Here is a 17,779-nt window from a genome sequence, read left to right on the forward strand (position 1 = left end):
GTGCCGGCAAATTTAAAGCGTGTTGGCATGAAATTAACATGTGTCGGCCCCGACACACTAAAGCGCTCTGGGGAGAACACTGAGTATATAAACAATTAGTTGATGTCAATTAACTGACATCTCGGATACACTGTGTCCAAATACAGTGGTGCTTGAAAGTTTGTGAACCCTTTAGAATTTTCTATATTTCTGCATAAATATGACCTAAAACAACATCAGATTTTCACACAAGTCCTAAAAGTAGATAAAGAGAACCCAGTTAAACAAATGAGACAAAAATATTATACTTGGTCATTTATTTATTGAGGAAAATGATCCAATATTACAAATCTGTGAGTGGCAAAAGTATGTGAACCTTTGCTTTCAGTATCTGGTGTGACCCCCTTGTGCAGCAATAACTGCAACTAAACGTTTGCGGTAACTGTTGATCAGTCCTGCACACCGGCTTGGAGGAATTTTAGCCCATTCCTCCATACAGAACAGCTTCAACTCTGGGATGTTGGTGGGTTTCCTCACATGAACTGCTCGCTTCAGGTCCTTCCACAACATTTCGATTGGATTAAGGTCAGGACTTTGACTTGGCCATTCCAAAACATTCACTTTATTCTTCTTTAACCATTCTTTGGTAGAGCGACTTGTGTGCTTAGGGTCGTTGTCTTGCTGCATGACCCACCTTCTCTTGAGATTCAGTTCATGGACAGATGTCCTGACATTTTCCTTTAGAATTCGCTGGTATAATTCAGAATTCATTGTTCCATCAATGATGGCAAGCCGTCCTGGCCCAGATGCAGCAAAACAGGCCCAAACCATGATACTACCACCACCATGTTTCACAGATGGGATAAGGTTCTTATGCTGGAATGCAGTGTTTTCCTTTCTCCAAACATAATGCTGCTCATTTAAACCAAAAAGTTCTATTTTGGTCTCATCTGTCCACAAAACATTTTTCCAATAGCCTTCTGGCTTGTCCACGTAATCTTTAGCAAACTGCAGATGAGCAGCAATGTTCTTTTTGGAGAGCAGTGGCTTTCTCCTTGCAACCCTGCCATGCACACCATTGTTGTTCAGTGTTCTCCTGATGGTGGACTCATGAACATTAACATTAGCCAATGTGAGAGAGGCCTTCAGTTGCTTAGAAGTTACCCTGGGGTCCTTTGTGACCTCGCCGACTATTACACACCTTGCTCTTGAAGTGATCTTTGTTGGTTGACCACTCCTGGGGAGGGTAACAATGGTCTTGAATTTCCTCCATTTGTACACAGTTTGTCTGACTGTGGATTGGTGGAGTCCAAACTCTTTAGAGATGGTTTTGTAACCTTTTCCAGCCTGATCAGCATCAACAACGCTTTTTCTGAGGTCCTCAGAAATCTCCTTTGTTCGTGCCGTGATACACTTCCACAAACGTGTTGTGAAGATCAGACTTTGATAGATCCCTGCTCTTTAAATAAAACAGGGTGCCCACTCACACCTGATTGTCATCCCATTGATTGAAAACACCTGACTCTAATTTCACCTTCAAATTAACTGCTAATCCTAGAGGTTCACATACTTTTGCCACTCAGATATGTAATATTGGATCATTTTCCTCAATAAATAAATGACCAAGTATAATATTTTCGTCTCATTTGTTTAACTGGGTTCTCTTTATCTACTTTTAGGACTTGTGTGAAAATCTGATGATGTTTTAGGTCATATTTATGCAGGAACATAAATTCTAAAGGGTTCACAAACTTTCAAGCACCACTGTCTGATTTTATTTTTGCTTCATCAAACAAAATGGTTTCCAAAGAACCCACGGCAGTATAGTATTGTGTGTTACCGTGCCACCATACAGTCTGACTTGGCACCTTGTAGTTAGTCTAATAATGGTTTTGATGTAACGAACTATTGCTAGAATTGAGATTTTATGTCGTGAACACATAAGTGGAGTGATACTATGTACCAGTGCTGCTGTTGTACTAAATATTAGCACTCTTGGAACATCTCTTGTCCCATCAAAGAAGTGGACAAACTGTTGTACGAATGTCTGGATATACACTCACCGGCCACTTTATTACCGTAGGTCCACCCTTCCGCCTGCTGTTTTATTCAGTGATCTAATCAGCCAATCCCTTGACAGCAGCACAATGCATAAAATCACGCAGATACAAATCAAGAGCTTCAGTTAATGTTCACTTCAAACATCAGAACGGGAGACATTGTGATCTCAAAGTGTGACTGACTTTCACTGTGGCATGGGTGTTGGTTTGAGCCAGATGGACTGGTTTGAGTGTTTCAGAAACTGCTGATCTCCTGGGGTTTAAACACACAACAGTCTCTAGAGTTTACACAGAATGGTGCAAAAAACAAAAAACATTGAGCGAGCGACAGTTCTGTGGGTGGAAACGTCTTGTTGATAAGAGAGGTCAGAGAAAAACGGCCACATTGGTTCGAGCTGCCAGGAAGGATGTAGTAACTCGTAGCAACTCTTTACAACCGTGGTGAGCAGAAAAGCATCTCAGCATGCAACAGCAGAAGACCACATTGGGTTCCAGTCCTGCAGCCAAGAACAGTGTTGGATTGTAAAGTAAATTTTCTGTTTCCCCTTCAACAAAGAATTGCAAGCAGGCACCAAGACTTAAGGAGAGAGAAAGGGAGTTTTTTTTTTTTTTTTAAATTAATTAACGAAGCTTCATAAATGTACACTGGCGTTGTCCGAGACGCTCGCTCTCCGCATGCCCAAAAAAACCAACACTTTGACTCTCACTCTTTGGTTTCTCACAACAAAAAGGTCTTTCTCAAAACATTTAATCCATAGCACACCGTTTTTCTCCATCAGGGAGAGGATTACACGCATTCTGAAATAAGAATTTTAAGACGCCCTTAACCATTTGTCAAAAGAAATCTTAGAATCAAGAACAATTTCTTATTAAAGTGGCCGGTGACTGCGTGTATGATTAATTCTGTGTGGCTTGCTGCTCGGCTTTCCAGACTGGTCAGTCCAAAGTGTTGCACCAGCCGTCCTCCACATCTCCTCTGTCCAGTCCCAATCAGACAAGCTCGGAGCCGCGACCGCTGCCCGCTCCCACCAGACCAAAGGTCAACAGCGTGCTGAACCTTTTTGGCCAGTGGCTGTTCGACGCTGCACTCGTTCACTGCAAGCTTCACTCCGGACTCAGCAGAGAAAGCAGTGTGACTGGTAAGGCGTTAAGTGGGATTGGACCTCTAATGCTGTCAAAACATATTGCAGTCACTTGTTTTTCCCTTTCTTTTCTCATTATCTCCCTTCCCGTTTTATTTCCATTCTTTTAATTGTACAAAATAGGCTATTCCTACCTGCAAGATTGTACCACATTTGGAGTTTATCATATGTGCCTTTAAGGTAGCACGAATGTTATGAAGCAGTTCCAGCGGTTATCAGCTCAGAATATCCTGTCGTAAAGTACTGTGCTGTTGTATTGTAGCATTATTGATTGGGGAAAATATTAGTCATTTTTACACTGGGGCATTTCTTAAATGTACCCGCAAATATTTCCGATTTATTTATTATTATTTTTAAATGACCATTTTCAGATTTTAAGACTTTTTTTTTTTTAAATAACCGCCCTCGATGGAAAAAGCTTATATTTGTATTCAGAATTATTTGTATTCAAGAAAGTGATGTAATCCAGCAAAGCTGTTTTTAGATAAGTTTATTTAGTGGTTCCCAAGTGGCACCGCGTAAAAGCATTCATCAGGAGGTCACAAGTTCATATCCAGAATATGCTCCATCCGTCCATGGCCAGGAGCCGAGAAAAGAAATCTTGGCTGTGCTGTCTGGGTGGGAGAGATGACATGGCACTGTTTGGCCTGTCAATCAGAGCAACATTAACCAATCACGGGCTTTTGTTCGCTCATGTATGTGGAAGAGGTAGAGAAAATTTTTTCCTTCGAGTGTTACTCTGCCCTGTGACGCAGCAGGTTAAAAAGCTGCCTTCATATGTCTCAGAAGAAGCAGGTGTTCGTGGGTGGGTATAGATAGTTTTCACTGACGTCACGGCATTCCGGGGAACGCCCCCCAGCCGCCATCTTGGAGGGCAAACAAAATGGACCATCGCCACTACTGGCTACATTATCTCGGACGAATTTATGAAGTTATATAGTCAGTTTTCTAAAATAAAGATCAATGTCGGCAAAATCAAGCAAACAAAAGTATATAGATACACATCTCACGGTATGCAGCCAAACTGGCCTTGATTGGGGGAATTGACCCCTACGAAGTGGACAAAGATGCATTTTCAAGTGACTCTGCAGGGCTGCCAAAGCCTGAAACTGCCAAAGCCTGCTCCAAAGCCTGAAACTGACTTCATCAAACTTTAAAGGCTGTCTGATATATACAACTTTATATATTCACAGCGCGCCTTTTGGCGGATGCTGCCTGAATCGCGCAGATCTGATTTTTTTTTTTTTTTAAGGGGGGCGTTGGAATGTCTGATTATAATTTCAAAGTAAATTCTGTATTAAAATTACTAAATAAGCAAATCCGTTACAGTCCATGAAACAGGAAGTATAAGGATGAGAAAAAAACAGTTTAAATCGGGAAGCTGCGCACATTTGTGCAGTCCTGCACACCGCTCAGGACTACAGAATAGACCTAAAATGTTTTTCAAAAATGACCCTTGTGTGAGTGAAGTGACAAGTTTCAAATAGAAACGTGACAAACGAGTGATATTAAGTGTACATTACAATGTAAACGTACACTCAGCGGTTCCAGTTAGGCATTCTCCAGAGATTGTTCACATGATGTTTTGGTTTCCAAAAACAAACTTAAACACAATTGATTGTTTATTTAAACAACTTACCACTTATAAAATGATCAGAGCAGACTTTGCTGTGTTTGGAAGGCTGATAATCCTTGCGGTTGATTCTCGCAAGCCATAGATTTCTCCTTTGTATGCGGAGTTTCTTTGTTTGCTCGCCTTCGTGCTCCCGTACAGTGGGAATTCCATAAAAGCTCCGCTTGACTTCATCATCTGACCTATTACGACAGCCGTGAATACAAGTTTGCACCATTGCTAGCTTTAAATAAATGTAAATAATATATAAATGAATGTAACTCGCGCGCTACAATGTGTGCTCAGTGACCCGTACGGTAAGCTTGCCCTCCAAGATGGCCGCCACCAGGGAATCCCCGACTCTGTGACGTCATGTGAAAACTATCTATTGACGAATGACCAAATTATGCATAATATATACAGTGTGGTGATATTTGAGATGTCAGTATCCCAGAAACTACATAATCTATCCAAATGAACCCGAACAGGCTTAATGTCGAGCAATATAAGATTTATTCCTCAAAATTTGAACGAGAAATTCAAAGGGATGTGGATTCCATGAACGATTTCACAAATTTTCAATATTCATGAACCCACTTGACCGTCTCTTCCGATGCTGGTGGTCGTCCAGCTCCTTTTGCCCTGCACACACAGCCTTCCTCTTTGAACTTGTTGTGCCGTGTCCAAATCTGCATTGCAGTTGGTGCATTTTTAGAGAATTCTCTGATAAACACACACTGAACAGTCTTGTTCGACTGTGTTCGAGCGTACTCTAACGCACACAACGCCTTTTCTTTTCCGGTGAATGGCATTTCTATACCTAAAAAGATAAAAACAAAACACATTGAACATAAAATTTTGACCTGTTTCTACACACGCTGTTCAATTGTCCTCAAATTTTAACGAGAATTAGCAAAGTTATTAGACACACACTAACCATATTCAGTGGATATGAGCAATCGCGCCCTCTGATTGGCTACTCTACTACTAGGCTATCAGCTCACATACCGTGAGTAGAGAAAAACAATGGCAGAGCGTGTTGCTGAACCAACTGAGGATGAAATAAGAGCTGTACTCGAAAACCAAACCCCCATTAAAATATGGAATAAAAGTATTTGATGGTAAGAATGTGTCTTTTATTTTTCAAGTATTATCACATTTTTCACAAATTGCTCTTGTCATTTCGCCGGCTTCTTTACATTCTAAGCAGAAATGATTTTGTCGGACGTTTTGTATCAAGTATTTATTCATCAAATTTGCAAAAAAATAAAAATGCTCTGTTTCTCAAAATCCAGTGAATGTGGATAGAATAAAACAGTTATTCCACTCAATCTCATCGTACATGGCTTATAGCCGACTCGGCGCTACGCGCCTCATCTGCTCATGTCCGACTCGATTTTGTGGAATAACTCTTATGTACACACACACACACACACACACACACCACTTTTAATTCCTCTCTGTTCATCAAAACAAGTATAAACATCTCATCTCATTATCTCTAGCCGCTTTATCCTGTTCTACAGGGTCGCAGGCAAGCTGGAGCCTATCCCAGCTGACTACAGGCAAAAGGCGGGGTACACCCTGGACAAGTCACCAGGCCATCACAGGGCTGACACATAGACACAGACAACCATTCACACTCACATTCACACCTATGGTCAATTTAGAGTCACCAGTTAACCTAACCTGCATGTCTTTGGACTGTGGGGGAAACCGGAGCACCCGGAGGAAACCCACGTGGACACGGGGAGAACATGCAAACTCCACACAGAAAGGCCCTCGCCGACCACGGGGCTCGAACCCGGACCTTCTTGCTGTGAGGCGACAGCGCTAACCACTACACCACCGTGCCGCCCGTCTTAAGTTGTCGTATTTATCATTTTCTTTGCCATGGTACAGTCTTAATTTTTCCATTTAGAGGTCTTGAAAAGGTCTTAAAAGTCTTTAAATTTGTACTTGAAAAATGTGCAGATACCCTGTTAGAAGTGTATCGCATGCATTCGGAACTCACATTGGATCATTTACATTTGAAAAGTTAAATTAAAAGAAACCTTTGTATTGCATTTAAAAAAAAAATTGAATATTTTCTTTGGACTCATCGAAACAGTATTCTGAGCTGAATGTCAGTTTGACTTGTGGCTTAACTGTCCATGTGTTTTGCTTGCTTCCTTTCCGTTCCATTTCTATACCTGCATGGTGAATAACTGAGATTCAGTATCTTGTTCTAGCCTCTATCTTTGCCTCGTAGCTCTAGTCCTATCTAAGCATAGAAAGAGACCAAAGGAAACGAAAACCATTTTGACATTCTTCATAGTTTCTGGATCTCTATTACTGCTGTTCTTTGATTTGTTTCCATTTTATCTCTGTTATCTTGCAGCAACATTTTTCCAAATTCTTCTTTCTTATAAATCTTGTAAGTAGGAACACAAGCTTTACCAGTTGCAATTATTTGTTTTGGGTTTTTTTTTTTTTCTTTTGACTTGTTTTTTTCTTTTGCTTTGACATTGTCACTTTTTTTTTTTGTTGTTGTTGCAGTATTGTTTTTCTTGGAACAACAGATTTGATCATCCATTGCTTGAGTCTGGTATTAGGGGTCCGGGAAATTTATTGACTGCTGCCCAAATGTCATCGGCTCAAATGCAACAAATATTCTGAATTCCCCTGACGATCAGAAACTCAAAACATCAGCAAAGGACTGGGAATGTTTGTTGTGATTGATCCTGTATTTTTTATTATTATTATTATTATTATTATTATGGTTAATTTTTTTGGATGTAACTTAACATGCAATCATACAACCTGTTGTTGCCCATATCATCCACCTAAAGGACCTCTACTAACCAATCTCCTCCAAAGAAACACAACAACCAACATTGTCTTCAGTTACGCCTGATGTTTTATTTTCGTAGCTTTTCGTTTCCAGTTTTATGAACTTTCAGTTATTGTTATGTTTTGTATGGACGTTCCTGCATGTTGTGGATGTGTGTGCAGTTTGTTTCTGCCATAGTGTGCTTGTTGTTGTTGTTGTTGTTGTTGTTGTTTAGAGGTCCTGACCAACAGTCAGATTTGCCTTTTTCTTTTTAATTTCATTTTATTGTAATTTGTTTTGCAACCTCTGAACTGCTGTGTTCAATAACAGGGAGGCTGACCAGGAGAGCTTGTCTTTTTTTTTTTTTTTGCACTTGATTTTCCCCAAAGATCCAGAATCTTTCTTGTGTGTGGATTTATTTATTTATTTATTTTAAATGAGCTGTTTGCAGATTATAATTTCATAGCATTTGTTACTGTGCAGTAAAGTAGTTCTGCTCCAGAAGATGATAAACACCAGATGAACAATAATGTCCAGTATAACTGACATTTGAACTGGGACGGGACTCGTACCACGAAATATTATGTAAAATATAGAACAGATACATGAATATTGGTTTACTGGTCAACTTAATTTACGGCATAAAACCTTATGTGTAGTTGCAGGACACGATATTTATTTTTAATTTATTTTTGGATCTCTTTGTCTGTAATCCCTGTTAAGACCAAGTTTAATGGGTGTAAAAAGCTATCACTTAAATATGGCCTCTATTCCTGTGTTTTGTCTTGTTCTCTCTCTCAGCACTTGCTACTCAGGCTGGAGTTGAATTGAGGAGAAAAGGTTCTCAGATGTCCACCGACACCATGGTGTCGAACCCTATGTTTGATGCTAATGAGTTTCCGGATAATTACGAGTCTGGTCGAGCCGAGGCCTGCGGAACGCTGTGCAGAATCTTCTGCAGCAAAAAAACCGGAGAGGAAATTCTACCCGTCTACCTGTCCAGGTAGAGGAATTCTGGGCTTTGCACCAGAACGTTTTAAGGACATCAGTTTAGCTTTTTGCTCTGATGTAAATTCTACTGCTAGTGTGATGATCAGTCTCTTCTTTGCACTAATAGTCTACTATTTCCTGTGGTAATATCTCAAGGTTGAGTCAACAGCAGTGTTCAAGTCATACATCCTAGACCCCAGAGCGAGTAAAAGCTCCAGGGTGCTGCCCAGGTCATTTCGTTCTGGTTGCCTGGAAAACCGAACTAAACAGGCTATAAATATAGTAATTTAATAACATAATATAACCTTAAAGTGCATATCACGGGTAAATTCAGGAGCGAGATCAATGTAATTCTCCTATTTTATCTTAAACTTTGGTCAAATATCTGCCCCATTTTGCATTTTGTGCAATTTTTTTTACCTTGCGCAATACCAGAAAAATTCAGTTGAAATCAAGCCATTTGAGGTGAATTGGTCCGCCTCTGAAAAAACTTGGCATTTGGATTTCCCGGCAAACATTGATTTTCATGACGTCGCGTGCGGGACGCCTCCCTCTGAATCCTACGTCAGCGCTGGTTTGTTTATGAGAAAACGACCTGGTGGTTTTCTGCAAATTTCTTCAATGTTCTCGCGTAATTATTAAAATGGTTAACAGATGTATCGTAGGAGGGTGTAGCAACATTACATTCTTCATCCAAAGGTGACGTAACATTGCGCTCAGGCGACAATTCCATATTTCAATGCAAAATCGCTAGCTGCTAAACTTGGTCTACACAGGCTGTGCACTGAAACCATGCAAAGCTCGCGCAGCCTGCTGGCGCTTCCGCAGGTGACGTCACGAATCTGGCTCCAGACTCCCTTGGGATTTTACCAGACGCGTTTTGTTTTATTTTTTTTTTCTGCTGTAGACAGATGGCCTTGTGCAAAATTACCCTTCTGGATGAGTGTGTAAAGGGACATACTTTCATATAAAAAAAAAAAGAATTTAGTCCAGGATATGCACTTTAAAATATAGGGAGATTGTTAGCTAGCCAAGTGCATCAGTACTCCTACTCCGAGTACTCCGTTTCCTCGGAAGGAGACAACTCTCGATAGAAAATAGTCCAATCATTCAAATGTCATCTCGACAAAGCGTCAGCACGTCTTTGGCTGACATTCAAGCTACAAGCTGTGTTGCTGATTTTGTAAATGTTCATCAGCTAATTCGTTCAACTTGTAAAAATCGTTTGTGCCAAATAGCCAGAATGCATTCTTGGTCATTTGCATTCTTTAGCTGGCAACGAGATTCAGGAACAAGTAGCGTGTGCCAGTCGTGCATCATTATAGCTATGAAATTAGTGAACCAGCTGGAGTGTTTTGCATTTAAACATGCATATCAGGGGAAAAAAATTGCTTTGACAAGGTGGCTAATGAAAGTGAGATCTTTCTCTTGTGCACATTAGTGATCTCTCCACCCCATGCACATGCATAAAAATCAGGGAAAAACTGGATGCAGATTAAAGTGTCCGTGCCTATAGAAGCTATATGTTTGACCATGCTCTTTACCACCATTATAAAATCAGGCAATATTCTTTGGGATAATGCTCATCCCTCAAGTACAGTTCCAAAGACTAGGTCAGTGTGCATCGAAGCTGTTCTGGTAGCTTGCTTAAGATACTTTGTTAGTTTTCCCTTTTGTCACCTGTCTGTGTCTACTAGTACACCTCAAAAAAAAATTAGAATATGATGAAGTGTGTGTGCCCCCCCCCCCCCCCCCCCGTGGTTTAATTCAAAACGGTAAACTTTCATATATTCTATGTTCATTACACACAAAGTGAAATATTTCAAGCCTTTTTTGTGTTAATTTTGACCATTATGGCTTCTAGCTCATGAAAATCAGAAATCCAGTATCTCATATTAGAATATTTCCGAAGATCAGTCAAAAAAGGAATTAAAATTCAGAAATGTCCAAGTTCTGAAAAGTATGTTCATTTATACACTCAATACTTGGTCGGGGCTCCTTTACCATGAATTACTGCATCAATGCGGCGTGGCATGGAGGCGATCAGCCTGTGGCACTGCTGAGGTGTTAGTGAAGCCCAGGTTGCTTTGATGGCGATCATCAGCTCGTCTATATTTTTGGGTCGGGTGTTTTCTCATCTTCCTCTTGACAACAACCCATAGATTCTCTATGGGGTTCAGGTCAGACGAGTTGGCTGGCCAATCAAGCACAGTAATATCCTGGTGGGAACTAGGCTTATGGTACTCCAGTCCAGGACTTGTGCCCTAATTTTAAGGACTCGTGACTTGACTTGGACTTGAGCACTGATGACTGCGTCTGAAAACGTTAAAGACTGCGTCTGTTCGAAAGACCAAACAATCTCTATCTTATCGACATTCGGCTCCCTGAACAGCACCGGCCTCGATCAAGGCCGTTGCTGGGGAAACATTTCCCCCAGAAGGTCACTGCTGGGAGACACTCTTGCATTCTTCGCATTCCTTCCCCAATTTTCCGCGGTTGCCGTTTTTCACCCCCGGTATGACAAGCGGGTGCGTGACCAGCGCCGTTTGCATGGCTGCAGGAGCGGACGGCTGCTTGCTTGCACTGGGTTACCTCTACCTCCTCCCCTCCCCTCAAGTCCCATGTTTTAAAGTGTACTTGTGTTATTGTGTGCTTGTGCAGAGGTTTTTTAAATGCTCCCACACTGTACTCCTGATAGGAGCATAGTGTGGGGGGGTTCTTTTTTTTTTTTCCTCATCTTTCCTCATGTTACTACTGTGTTTCTTTTCTTTTATCCCTGTCTTCCTGTCCTGTTCCGCCTCTGTAAGGACAGGTTGATGGTCAATTTCACTGGTAACAGTGACAAAGGGTTCATTCATTCATGACTCGGACTCGTGCATTGACCGCATTCATAAATTGGAGACAAGGACTCTGGGTTTTTTATTTATTTATTTATTTTTTGTAACATGCCGTAACAATTTGGCATAAGATATTTATATCTACTTTAATTTTTGTACTAATTTCATGCAAGAGCGACACACCTATGCACCTTGGCACGTGCATCAGATAGACTCTGACATGATGCGGACTCTCGCGCGTGCGCCGGAAACGACTCACACCTGCACAGGATTAAGGCGCAATCAGCGCACCTATACAAATATTGTGAAAACGCACTCACTTTGCCAAGTATTGAATTGCATTGCTGACACATTACCGAGTCTTATTTCCTTGTGGTTTCCTGATCCCCGATTTCCTGTTTCTCGTCTTTGATTCTGCCGAGTCTATGATAGCCTGTTTGTGTCTCGCTCTACCCGTTTTGCGATTTTGCCTGCCATTCTGGATTGTTTACCTGTCTTCACTTGTATTAATAAACACATCTGCACTTAGATCCGTCTCTGACAGAATACTTCACACTCCCTGACAAAGAGAATGCACATTCACCTGTTCATACGTCATGTTCAGGAACAAACTAATGTTAAAGTGCATATCACGGGTAAATTCAGGAGCGAGATCAATGTAATTCTCCTATTTTATATTAAACTTTGGTCAAATATCTGTAACATTCTGCATTCTCTGCAATTTTTTTTTACCTTGCACAATACCAGAAAAATTCAGTTGAAATCAAGCCATTTGAGGCGAATTGGTCCGCCTCTGAAAAAACTTGGCATTTGGATTTCCCGACAAACATTGATTTTCATGACGTCGCGTGCGGTACGCCTCCCTCTGAATCCTACGCCAGCGCTGGTTTGTTTATGAGAAAACGACCGTATTATTTACATCCCCGGTGTTGTCTCCGTCATCTTCACTACTTGAATCATCTTCGAATCCAAACAGATGAAGCCCCAATTCTGACATCTCATTATATTCTTCATCCAAAGGTGAAGTAACATTGCGCTCAGGTGACAATTCCATATTTTAATGCAAAATCGCTAGCTGCTAAACTTGGTCTACACAGGCTGTGCACTGCAACTGTGCAAGCTCGCGCAGCCTGCTGGTGCTTCCACAGGTAACATAACGAATCTGGCTCCAGACTCCCTTGGGATTTTTCCAGACAAGTTTTATTTTGTTTTCTGCTGTAGGCAGATGGCCTTGTGCAAAATTACCCTTCTAGATGAGTGTGTAAAGGGACATGCTTTCATATTTTAAAAAAAAAATGAAATTGGTCCAGGATATGCACTTCAATGGCACTAAAATAGCCACCATCAAATGGTGCGGTTGGAGTCTTGTTCTCGGACTCGACTCGAATTTTTTTTTTAAAATGACTTGGACTTGACTCAGACTTGAACACTGGGGACTCGAGACTGGACTCGGACTCAAGGTTTAGTGACTCGACTACAACACTGGTGGGAACCATTTGGTAATAGTTTTGGCACTGTGGGCAGGTGCTAAGTCCTGCTGGAAAAGGAAATCGGCATCTCCATAAAGCTGGTCAGCAGATGGAAGAATGAAGTGCTCTAAAATCTCCTGGTAGACAGCTGTGCTTACTTTGGACTTGATAAAACACAGTGGACCAACACCAGCAGATGACATGGCACCTCAAATCATCACAGACTGTGGAAACTTCACACTGGACTTCAAGCACCTTGGATTCTGTGCCTCTCCACTCTTCCTCCAGACTCCAGGACCTTGATTTTCAAATGAAATGCAAAATTTACTTTCATCTGAAAGAGGACTTTGGACCACTGAGCAACAGTCCAGTTCTTTCTCTCCTTAGCACAGGTAAGACATTTCCGATGTTGTCTCTGGTTCAGGAGTGGTTTGATATTAGGAATGCGACAGTTGTATCCCCTTTCCTGAAGATGTCTGTGCGTGGTGGCTCTTGAAGCACTGACACCAGCCTCGGTCCAGTCCTTGTGAAGCCCTCCCAAGTTCCTGAATAGACTTTTCTTGACAATCCTCTGAAATCTGCGGTCACCCCTGTTGCTTGTGCACCTTTTCCAGCCAACCTTTTCAGCAATGACCTTCTGTAGCTTATTCTCCTTGTGAAGGGCGTCAATGATAGTCTTCTGGACAACTGTCATGTCAGCAGTCTTCCCCATGATTGTGGTTGCGTGTACTGAACTAGACTGAGAGATGCATGGTATTTTTATACTGTTTTACTCAGACTTGAAATGAAGTATTCTAATAGTTTGAGATACTGGATTTCTGATTTTCATGAGCTATAAGCCATAATCATCAAAATTTAAAAAGGGCTTGAAATATTTCACTTTGTGTGTAATGAATATAGAATATATGAAAGTTTAGCTTTTTGAATTGAATTATGAAAAAATTAACTTTCATGATTATTCTAATTTTTTGAGGTGTGTGTACCAGTGCACTTATTCTTAGATCACTTCTGTGTTTAAGCATTATGTAAACATTGAAAAGAGGTTTTGTTTTTCATTCATAACAGGTTCTACATGGTTCTCATCCAAGGCCTTCAAATTTCGGACTTCATCTGTAGGCCAGTTCTGGCCAGTATCATCTTGAACTCCTCAGCTCTGTTCTGCTCTGATCTGAAAGGGATCAACGTAGTGGTTCCGTACTTTATATCTGCACTGGAAATTATTTTACCTGACCGGTGAGGAGCTACATGAGGCCTCTGCTGCACGCCCCTTTAATTTTCTATTCCACTGGACAACCATTATTGAATATTTTCAAACAAATATACCGCTGGTATAAAAAGTGTACACACCCCGTTAAAGTGTTAGGTTTTTCTGATGTAAAAAAATGAGACCACAATAAATAATTTCAAAACTTTCCCCACCTTTAATGTGACCTATAACCTGTACAATTCAATTGAAAAACAAGCAAATCTGTTACAGGGGGAAAACATTAAAAAAAATAAACATACAGTAAGCTGGTTGCATGTGTGCGCACACCCTTAATCTAATACTTTGTTGAAGCACCTTTTGATTTAATTACAGCATTCAGTCTTTTTGGGTCGGAGTCGATCAGCCTGCCACATCTAGATTTGGCAATATTTGCCCACTCTTCCTCGCAAAAGCGCTCCAAATCTGTCAGGTTGCGAGGGCATCTCTTGTGCACAGCCCTCTTCAGGTCACCCCACAGATTTTCAATTGGATTTAGGTCTGGGCCATTCCAAAGCTTTAATTTTCTTCTGGTGAAGCGATTCTTTTGTTGATTTCGATGTATGCTCGGGGTCATTGTTGTGCTGAACAATGAAATTCCTCTTCAGCTTTCTAGCAGACACCTGAAGGTTTTGGGCCAAAATTGACTGGTGTTTAGAACTGTTCATAATTCCTTCCACCTTGACTAAAGCCCCTGTTCCAGCTGAAGAAAAACAACCCCAAAACATGATGCTGCTGCCACCACTATGCTTCACCATGGGGATGGGGTTCTTTTGATGTGCAGTGTTGTTTTTGCACCAAATGTACCTTTTGGAATTGTGGCCAAAAAGTTCAACCTTGGTTTCATCAGACCATAACACATTTTCCCACATGGTTTTGGAAGAGTTGATGTTTTGTTTTGGTTTTTTTTGCAAAATTTAGCTTGGCCTGGATGTTTTTCTTTGACCCTACCTCATAGTCCAGACATATGGAGAATACACGAGGTTGTTGTCACATGTAGTACACAACCAGTACTTGCCAGAAATTCCTGCAGCTCCTTCAGTGTTGCTGTTGGCCTCTCGGCAGCCTCCCTGACCAGTTTTCATCTTGTCTTTTCATCAATTTTGGTGGGACGTCCAGTTCTCGGTAATGTCACTGTTGTCCTGTATTTTCTCCACTTCTTGATGACGGTCTTCACTGTGCTCCATGGTATATCTAATGCTGTGGAAATGTTTTTGTACCCTTCTCCTGACTGATACCTTTCAACAGTGAGCTCCCTCTGATGCTTTGTAAGCTCTCTGTGAACCCTGGCTTTTGCTGGAGGATGCAACTGAGTAAATGTCTGAACTTTATTTGGGGTTAATTAGAGTCATTTTAACTGATGGCGGGTGTGAACCCAAAAAGACTGAATGCTGTAATTAAATCAAAAGGTGCTTCAACAAAGTATTAGTTTAAGGGTGCGCACACTTATGGAACCAGCTTATTGTATGTTCCCCCCTCCCTTAAAAGATTTCTTTGTTTTTCAATTGAATTGTACAGGTTATAGGTCACATTAAAGGTGGGAAAAGTTTTGAAATTATTTATCGTGGTCTCATTTTTTTTAATTTGTTTTTTTACATCAGAAAAACCTATCATTTTAACAGGGTGTGTCCACTTTATATCTACTGTATATAATATTCACGTTATCCAAATATTTTTATTTGACCTTTTTTTAAATGTATTTTCAAGAAGTATTTCATATTAATTTTTCAATGAAAGAAAATCAGCAGTCGGATGCTAATGTTTAATGTGCCACTTAATGCTAGTAGGAGTGATGCCACCTCATCATAAAAGACTTTTCCGTCACTGGAAATCTTAGCAGTTATAATTGAGATGCGTAGATGGGTTTTAAGCTGCTCAAAAACTGATTTCTACCACACACTCTGCTGTATTGGTCTTCAAGTACACATTCTTGGTCCTCTGCTGGACCTACTAGCTCACTTCCATTTTCTCACATTCATTTCCAAGTTCTCCGAAAAGTGCATGAGAGAGTGCAGTCGTGTATCCAAAACCTTAAAGGAATACGCCACCCCCAAGTGAAATTGAGTCAGTCCCTGCAGTCCCTAGAGTTGGATGAGTGAGCCAAAGCGTTTTGTAGCCGACCCAGCCATTGTCCTGATCTGGAAACGTCCCCGTTAGCTTTAGCTTAGCGTAGTCGCTGTAATCCGGCATGTCCAGCTAGCATTGTCGTTGCAAGAGTGAATCAAATAACTCAAGATTTTTTATAATTATTTCTCATGACCTGTACATTCACATCGAGTACACATATCAATGCAAATTAACACGAAGGGATTTACTAGACCAATTTATATCTGGAACTATTTTTGGCCACAGCACAGGCAATGCACCGCTGCAGGCGCAAAGACACCACGCAGCACCTGAAAACCCTGGTTTCCCTGGTAACACTGGTGTATTGACGGAAGTTGTGGTGCTGCGTGGTGTCTTTGCGCCTGCAGCGGTGCTTTGCCTGTGCTGTGGCCGAAAATAGTTCCAGATATAAATTGGTCTAGTAAATCCCTTCGTGTTGATTTGCATTGATGTGTGTACTCGATGTGAATGTACAGGTCATGAGAAATAATTATAAAAAATCTTGAGTTATTTGATTCACTTTTGCAACGACAATGCTAGCTGGACACGCCGGATTACAGCGACTACGCTAAGCTAAAGCTAACGGGGACGTTTCCAGATCAGGACAATGGCTGGGTCGGCTACAAGACGCTTTGGCTCACTCATCCAACTCTAGGGACTGCAGGGACTGACTCAGTTTCACTTGGGGGTGGCGTACTCCTTTAACCTAGTACACCTCGATAGTAGCGACTCCATTGGTTCAGGACTGGGGAGACATTCAGGAAGCAGATTCTCATGAAAGTACTCTTAGTTTCATTAGCATCGGTATTTATTTTTAATTTATTATAGAAACATTCATCAGCGCAAGTATTTTGAGAGACCTGTTCATTTTTGTTTGTTTGTTTCACTCTTCTCCTCTCTCTTGCAGTGAATTGGCCAAATTTAAGTCCTATGTAAACCCCACTGAACTGAGGAGAGCTTCCATTAACATATTGCTGTCCATGCTGCCCCTGCCTCACCATTTCGGCAATGTTAAATCTGAGGTAAACTTTTTTTTTTTTTTTTCTTTAAATATTTGAATCTCCGCGATTCCATAAGTCACAAATCGCATTAATGTTCAAACTTGTGGATTGAGGTGACTGAAGTATCTAAAATCATTTTGATTTCAGGTTCTTTTGGAAGGGAAATTCAGCAACGATGAGGGTTCGCTTCACGATAAGCCAGTGTCTTTCCTTTCACTGAAGCTGCGATTGGTCAATATCTTGATTGGTGCCCTGCAAACAGAGACAGACCCACTTAATACACAGATGATACTTGGTTTGTTCGTTTATGCATTTGATTTATTTGAACATACTTAATCTTCAGCTTATTTTGTTTTGATGACTCTTTCTCTCCAGCTTCCTGTGTGCCCAGGGCTGATTTTTTCTTATTTTGTGTTCTGTCCACAGCTGCAATGCTGAATATTGTTCAAGACTCTGCTCTTTTGGAGTCTATTGGAACCCAAACCGAAGTGGTAGGTTGAATGAGTTTTGTATGAAGAGCTCATTTTT

The 17,779-nt window shown here is 41.0% G+C and overlaps 1 protein-coding gene across 9 annotated transcripts in view; it reads left to right on the forward strand.

The window, feature by feature from the left end:
* Positions 1-17,779, forward strand: part of ralgapb (Ral GTPase activating protein non-catalytic subunit beta) — a 137,748-nt gene that overhangs the window by 73,314 nt on the left and 46,655 nt on the right. For all 9 annotated transcript variants that reach the window (XM_060919369.1, XM_060919371.1, XM_060919372.1 and 6 more), the window contains 6 exons: positions 2,971-3,178; positions 8,407-8,608; positions 13,967-14,134; positions 17,158-17,272; positions 17,399-17,546; positions 17,678-17,742. In XM_060919369.1, the coding sequence (XP_060775352.1) occupies positions 2,971-3,178; positions 8,407-8,608; positions 13,967-14,134; positions 17,158-17,272; positions 17,399-17,546; positions 17,678-17,742 (906 nt within the window). The remainder of the gene's footprint in view (positions 1-2,970; positions 3,179-8,406; positions 8,609-13,966; positions 14,135-17,157; positions 17,273-17,398; positions 17,547-17,677; positions 17,743-17,779) is intronic.

The sequence above is a fragment of the Neoarius graeffei genome, chromosome 4 (assembly GCF_027579695.1).
Source record: "Neoarius graeffei isolate fNeoGra1 chromosome 4, fNeoGra1.pri, whole genome shotgun sequence".
NCBI classification, from domain to species: Eukaryota; Metazoa; Chordata; class Actinopteri; order Siluriformes; family Ariidae; genus Neoarius; species Neoarius graeffei.